The 7,944-nt window shown below is 45.5% G+C and overlaps 1 protein-coding gene across 3 annotated transcripts in view; it reads left to right on the top strand.

Moving 5' to 3' along the window:
- The first annotated feature begins 988 nt into the window (after positions 1-988).
- The window catches only part of HACE1 (HECT domain and ankyrin repeat containing E3 ubiquitin protein ligase 1), a 279,223-nt gene continuing 272,267 nt past the window's right edge, over positions 989-7,944 (top strand). For all 3 annotated transcript variants that reach the window (XM_030199163.1, XM_030199162.1, XM_030199161.1), the window contains exon 1: positions 989-1,122. In XM_030199163.1, the coding sequence (XP_030055023.1) occupies positions 1,047-1,122 (76 nt within the window). In that variant the 5' untranslated portion in view covers positions 989-1,046. The remainder of the gene's footprint in view (positions 1,123-7,944) is intronic.

The following is a 7,944-nucleotide window of genomic DNA, read 5'->3' as shown; positions in this document are numbered from 1 at the left end:
TCACCAGCAGCGAGCAGCAGCTAATACACACTGCTCATGTTGGCCCCACAGCCTTCCCTCTGATGCAACCTCCTGTTTCTGCATAGGTGGGAATACATCAGAGGGAAGGCTGTGGGGCCAGTGCAAGCAGTATGTATCAGTCGCTGCTCACTGCAGGCTAAGATATGCTACTTAAAAGGTATGAAGGCAGGACAGTTGTTGGGAGTTTTCGGCTAGTGGGGCTTGGGGATCCCTGCCAGCCACATCTTAGGTATGTTGCTACTGGGTGGGCCTGAGACCAAAGTGGATGGGCCTGGGCCCACCCGGGCCCACCCTTCGCTACGCCACTGGTCAGCGCTGGTAGCGGGCAGGCAAGACTGCCTGCCCCGCCGAAGAATTAGAAGAGTCAGGTGACGGATCGGATCTGGTGGGTGGGCGGGAGGGAGGAGAGCCGGCTTGCAGTGGGAAACAACCAGCTCGCAAGTCGGTACAAAATGTAACAACCGGCTCTTGCGATGCCGGTGCGAGCCAGCTCCAGCACACCACTGCCTGAAGAGGTCACTAGACCACCAGGGCAATAGATATTAAGTAAGGGGAGGGGAATATCTGACAAGGGGGAGGGGAGGTGACGGTGGGGGCGCAGGGGAGGGGAATATATGACAAGGGGGCAGGGTGATGATGTGAAAGGGGCGTGGTGTGGGCGGGACATGTGTTCTCTTTTTAAGAGGACAAAATATGGTAACCCAACTTAACCCTCCATTGCCCCTGGTACAAAATAAGTACCCGAATCTATGTAAACCGCTTTGAATGTAGTTGCAAAAACCTCAGAAAGGCGGTATATGAAGTTCCTTTTCCCGAAAACCCCCCGACCGGCTAGGTAGATGCCCCGAAGATTGACCAACTGTTGTGTACACGGGTTGCAGGAGTTCGCGCAGCCACAACTACATGTCCCGACAGGTAGCGGGCGGAGCGGAAGTGACGCGGAGGAGGATGAGCGCACGTTCTTCCGGCGAGTGGCCGCCGCGGCGCGCTGCGCTCCTCTCGTTCCAGCCGCGGCCCTCCTAGGGATGGAGAGGGCCATGGAGCAACTGAACAGGCTGAGCAGGTCTCTGAGGCGGGCGCGCACCGTGGACCTGCCGGAAGGTGAGAGAGAGAGAGCGACCGCCGCCGCCTTCCCTCCTTCTCTGTCACGGGAGGTGTTTTCCCTTCTCCACAGGGCCATTGCGTGGTTCAGGAAGGTTTGGTTTCTCTGGTTGTCTAAGAGATACCAAAGCTGTACGAGATCTGGCTGGGAGGGGTAGCTCGCCCCCACCCCCCCCCCTTCTCGCCGTGTAGCACTTTCTGTGACGTCGGAGGATCTGTGATGGTCACCCCTCCCCCTTAAAGGCACAGGGACTGTAAAACAGAATCTCCAGGGATCTGCCTCTGTGTACAGAGTGGAATAGGTGTGAGGGAATGCAGCTGCTCAGGAAAGTGCTGTTGGGGTGGAGCACCCACTGCCTGAACTCTGTAACTTGCCTTTTCCCAAAACTAAATTCATAAGTAACATATAAGCAGAGGAGTGTGGGAGCCGTGTTAGTCCACTCTTAAGGTTATCAATAGAAATCAAACAAAATAAAACATGGAAAAGAAAATAAGATGATACCTTTTTTATTGGACATAACTTAATACATTTCTTGATTAGCTTTCGAAGGTTGCCCTTCTTCCTCAGATCGGAAATAAGCAAATGTGCTAGCTGACAGTGTATATAAATGAAAACATTCAAGCATTACTATGACAGTAAAATAGATACCATTGGAGATTCTACATGGAATGTTGCTACTATTGGAGATTCTACATGGAATGTTGCTAGTCCACTAGCAACATTCCATGTAGAAGGCTGCGCAGGCTTCTGTTTCTGTGAGTCTGACGTCCTGCACGTACGTGCAGGACGTCAGACTCACAGAAGCAGAAGCCTGCACGGCCACACTGGTGATCCGCAAGGGCCGACTTCTACATGGAATGTTGCTAGTGGAATAGCAACATTCCATGTAGAATCTATAGAAATCAAACAAAATAAAACATGGAAAAGAAAATAAGATGATACCTTTTTTATTGGACATAACTTAATACATTTCTTGATTAGCTTTCGAAGGTTGCCCTTCTTCCTCAGATCGGAAATAAGCAAATGTGCTAGCTGACAGTGTATATAAGTGAAAACATTCAAGCATTACTATGACAGTAAAATAGATACCATTGGAGATTCTACATGGAATGTTGCTACTCTTTGAGATTCTACATGGAATGTTGCTATTCCAATAGCAACATTCCATGTAGAAGGCTGCGCAGGCTTCTGTTTCTGTGAGTCTGACGTCCTGCACATACGTGCAGGACGTCAGACTCACAGAAGCAGAAGCCTGCGCGGCCACATTGCTGATCTACAAGGGCCGACTTCTACATGGAATGTTGCTAGTGGAATAGCAACATTCCATGTAGAATCTATAGAAATCAAACAAAATAAAACATGGAAAAGAAAATAAGATGATACCTTTTTTATTGGACATAATGTAATACATTTCTTGATTAGCTTTCGAAGGTTGCCCTTCTTCCTCAGATCGGAAATAAGCAAATGTGCTAGCTGACAGTGTATATAAGTGAAAACATTCAAGCATTACTATGACAGTAAAATAGATACCATTGGAGATTCTACATGGAATGTTGCTACTCTTTGAGATTCTACATGGAATGTTGCTATTCCACTAGCAACATTCCATGTAGAAGGCTGCGCAGGCTTCTGTTTCTGTGAGTCTGACAGGACCTCAGACTCACAGAAGCAGAAGCCTGCGCGGCCACATTGCTGATCTACAAGGGCCGACTTCTACATGGAATGTTGCTAGTGGAATAGCAACATTTCATGTAGAATCTATAGAAATAAAACATGGAAAAGAAAATAAGATGATACCTTTTTTATTGGACATAACTTAATACATTTCTTGATTAGCTTTCGAAGGTTGCCCTTCTTAGTCAGATCGGAAATAAGCAAATGTGTTAGCTGACAGTTTATATAAGTGAAAACATTCAAGCATTATTATGACAGTCTGACAGGGTGGGAGGATGGGAGTGGGTCGGAGGTATGCATGGGGACATCAAAGCATATCATTGATATGCTTCACAGTGAGAATCCTGAAAGGTAACTTTAAAACCATACAAGAACATAAGACCTTTGAAGTCAGAATGATTGAATATTTTAACACCCAACAGAAAGGACTTAACAAGGATCTGGGGTTCCTAACCCATTATAAACCATAAAGCTGTATGTCTCTGTTGATCACCACACCCCTCACCTATCCACACCCATCCTGTTAGAATATCAATGATATGCTTTGATGTCCCCATGCATACCTCCTACCCACCCCCATCCTGTCAGACTGTCATAGTAATGCTTGAATGTTTTCACTTATATATACTGTCATCTACCAACATTTGCTTATTTCCAATCTGACGAAGAAGGGCAACCTTCGAAAGCTAATCAAGAAATGTATTAAGTTATGTCCAATAAAAAAGGTATCATCTTATTTTCTTTTCCATGTTTTATTGTGTTTGATTTCTATTGATAACCATAAGTAACATAGTAACATAGTAGATGACGGCAGAAAAAGACCTGCACAGTCCACCCAGTCTGCCCAACAAGATAAACTCACATGTGCCATTTTTTGTGTATACCTTACCTTGATTTGTACCTGTCTTTTTCAGGGCACAGACCGTATAAGTCTGCCCAGCACTATCCCCACCTCCCAACCATCAGCCCTGCCTCCCACCGCCGGCTAAGCTTCTGGGGATCCCAGAAGCTTACTGCCATACTGGGACAGACTGAGGGTTGATGAAGCTCAGCATCCTGTTTCCAACAGTGGCCAATCCAGGTTACAAATACCTGGCAAGATCCCCCCCAAAATACAATGCATTTTATGCTGCTTATCCTAGAAATACTGTCAGATGTATACAGCCAGTGGCGTAGGAAGGGAGGGGCGGGCCGCCCCGGTGCATGCCGCTGGGGGGGGGGGGGGTCTGTCGGCTCCGCTGGTTCCCCGCTTCCTCTGCCCCGGAACAGGTTACTGAGCTCTACTTCTTGTGATTTTGCAAGTATCCTAGAAATAAGCAGTGGATTTTCCCCAAGTCATTTTAATAATAGCTTACAGTCTTTTCTTTTAGGAAGCTATCCAAACCATTTTTTAAACCCCGCTAAGCGAAGTGCTTTTACCACATTCTCTGACAGCGAATTCCACAGTTTAATTACCCGCTGAGTGAAGAAATATTTTCTCTGATGATTGTTTTAAATTTATTACTTTGTAGCTTCTTTGCGTACCCCTTGGTCCTAGTATTTTTGGAAGGAGTAAACCCAGTGATTCATGTCTACCCATTCCACTCCACTCATTAATTTATAGACCTCTATCCTCCCTTCAGCTGTGTTTTCTCCAAGCTGAAGCGCCCTAGCCACTTTGGCCTTTTCTCATAGGACAGTCATCCCATCCCCTTTATCATTTTCATTGCCTTTCTCTGTACCTTTTTCTAATTCAACTATTTTTTTGAGATGCAGTGACTAGAATTGGACACAGTTATTCAAGGTGTAGTTGCACCATGAAGCGATACAAAGGCATTATAACATTCTCATTTTTGTTTTCCATTCCTTTCCTAATAATACCTAACATTCAGTTTGCATTCTTAGCCACTGCTGCACGCTGATCAGAGGGTTTCAATATATCATCGATGACACCTAGATGCCTTTCCTGGTCAGTGACTCCTAATGTGGAACCTCGCATCAAGTAGCTATAGTTCGGGTTCCTCTTTCCCACATGCATTACTTTGCACTCGCTCACATTAAACGTCATCTGCCATTTGGATGACCAATCTCATAAGGTCCTCTTGTAAGTTTTCACAATCCTCTTGCGATTTAACAACTTTAACTTTGTGTCCTCAGCAAATTTAATTACCTCACTAGTTACTCCCATCTCTAGATCATTTATAGATATGTTAAATAGCAACGGTCCCAGCACAGACCCCTGGGGAACCCCACTATCAGACCTTCCTCATTGAAAAGATAAGTAATTAAATCCTTTCATCCTGGTGTATATTAGGTGGCAGGGCACTGCATTTCCTTGCTTGCGTTGTGTCCATATGGGGAAGCCAATTGGTAGCATGGAATGTTGTTACTCTTTGGGATTTCGGAATCTTGCTTTTCTGTTGCTACCATTTGAGTTTCTGCCAGGTACTTGTGACCTGGATTGGCCACTGTTGGAATCAGGGGTGCTGGACTAGATGGACCATCTGACCCAGTATGGCTATTCTTATGGGTCTGCCCATTCTTGCAAGTACTGCAGAGGTCTTCAGCCTTTGAGATTATAAAACATAGACCATTTTATTTTGTTCTTACTTTGTCCAGACTGTTTCAGTAGCTGTTCATTGCAGTTTCTCTTATCTCCATCCCTACTAATACCTCTTGATTTCTGCCCCCCTTCGGCCCCATCATTCTGATTTATTTATTATTACATTTGTACCCTGCGCTTTCCCACTCAAAGCAGGTTCAATGCGGTTTACATAGTAATAGGGATTACAGATTATTGATAGTGAAACTAGATAGAGAAAATATAAGTATAGCAGAATAAGAAAAGATATAGGTAGGTAGAGATGTGCAAGTGTTGGGTAAATGGGCTCATAGGATTAGTTTGGGTCATTTGGGTAGGCTTGCTTGAACAGACGGGTTTTTAGTGATTCCCGGAAGGGTAGATAGTTCCTTATCACTTGTGTGGGTTGATGCTGTTGCATCCTCCTCGTTCTTAAGCCAACCAATGATGGTGGCATACCACCTCATGCTGTCTCCCCCTACTGGTGCAGGATGCTAATGCTGCTTTTGTTTCTCTTTAGCCCTAATTGCATGGCAGTGCTGCATTTCAGTCTTTGAAGGGCTGCAAGTTGCAGATCCCCTAGCACCATAGAAATAAATAAATCCTATTAGCAGAAGACCAGGGGTGTGAATGCTCTGATTACTGTAACCTGCTCTTAAGATCAAATGGTAGGTCACACGTCATTACTTAACTATCCAATCAACCTAAACCTTTGCTGGTGCAGTTTGAGCCCCTCTCTTATCTGACTGATAAGGTGGGAACTGATCACCAGCCTGACTATAATTCTGGCCTATGAATGTGAATAATTGCTATCAAGTTTCCACGAAGGCTGAAATAGCCTTTTTATGATAACATAAGCGTTGCCGTACTGGGACGGACAGAAGGACCTGTTTCTAACCAGGTACCTGGCAAGAAGCCAAAACAGTAAAAGATTTTATGTTGCATATCCTAGAAGTAAGAATTTTCCAGGTCCATCTTAATAATACTTAGTAACGTAGTAGATGTCGGTAGATAGACTTGTATGGTCCATTCAGTCTGCCCAACAGGATAAAAAGGTTTGGACAGATTCCTGGAGGAAAAGTTCATAGTCTGCTATTGAGACAGACATGGAGAAGCAACTGCTTGTCCTGGGATTTGTTCTGCCAGGTACTTGTGACCTGGCTTGGCCACTGTTTGGAAAACAGGATACTGGGCTAGATGGACCATTGGTCTGACCCAGTATGGCTAATCTTTGGTTCTCATATAAACTCATTGCATAAAGGTGTGATGTGTTACTTCATATATATACTGTAAGGTCTCCACCACCGGGAGACTCTTGGAAAAGTCTCCTGCACCGGGAGACTCTTGAGTCCCTCGGCCCTTTAGCCGAGCTCTGTGCTGTAATCCACTGCTAAAGAGCATATGGCAATCCATAAAGTCAGATTATACTTTACTGTAATCCCTTTGTGTCAACTGCTCCTCCAAAGGTAGTTCCCACCACAGCATTTCTCAAGAAGCATAGCAGTTCAACAGCATAGTATTCAAAACACAACAAAAAAAACCCCCAAAAGGTTCCAAAATCTCAGCAGTTCATATAAAGCAGTTATGCAAAGCAATTCTTCAAACAACGTAGCGCAAAAAGGGCTCAAACTCCCAGCAGTTCATGTATAGCAGGTATGCAAAGTAATTCTCCAAACAGGGTAGCTCCAGAAAGGGTTCAAACCCTCCCCAGCAGTTCATGTATAGCAGGTATGCAAAGTAATTCTCCAAACACGGTAGCTTCAGAAAGGGTTCAAACCCTCACCTGGTTTGAAAATGGCTATGTTCGCTACTGGATTTTTGGGTGTTTTTTTTTTTTTTTTTTGAAAAATGTCCAAAATCAGATTTAGATGTCATATCGAAAAGGCTCCTCGCTTCTTACCGGGTTTCTCCATTGTTTATCCACAACCGCTCTTGAAATCTGTATTGAGTATGCCCAAAATCTGTTAAATATTCTGGTCTCTATTAGCATCACTAACTTTGCTTTTTATAAGGCTAGTACTTAAGCCAGCACCCAGACCTCTTTTCTTGTTTTATTACCAAACTAGTAAAAAAGGCCCGTTTCTGACACAAATGAAATGGGCGCTAGCAAGGTGTGCCTCTGAGTGTGTGTGTGTGTGAGAGTGACTGTGTGAGAGAGAGAGAGACAGAGTGAATGTGCGAGTGTGTGTGTGTGACTGTCTGTGTGAGAGTGTGTGTGTGTGAGAAAGACTTGAGAGTGTGTGGCAGGGGCCCCCCTACCCTCCTCCCCCCCGTCTTCCCTCCCCCTTTCCCGTCCCCCTCCAGTTTTTCCTCTGCTCCCCCCTCCCAGCTTCAGGGTCGTGGCCTCCTCTACCTTTGCCTTTCATGGTCGTGGCCCCCCCTTCCTTCCTTCCTCCCTCCCACCCACTCCCACGGTCAGGCTGGATGCCTCCCACCGTCGTTCAGGCTGGCTCCCTGGCTCCCACGTTCAAGCTAGCTGGCTGTCTACCTGTCTCCCTCCCTCCCACCCTCCGACTTTCAGGCTGCCTGCCTGCCTGCCTCCCTCCCTCCCATGTTGTTTCTGGTTCGCTCCGTGAAACGCTGATAC

This window comes from Microcaecilia unicolor, chromosome 3, assembly GCF_901765095.1.
Source record: "Microcaecilia unicolor chromosome 3, aMicUni1.1, whole genome shotgun sequence".
Taxonomy (NCBI): Eukaryota; Metazoa; Chordata; class Amphibia; order Gymnophiona; family Siphonopidae; genus Microcaecilia; species Microcaecilia unicolor.
The sequence above is the reverse complement of the archived record's forward strand: the minus strand, read 5'-3'. Positions and strand labels throughout refer to the sequence as shown.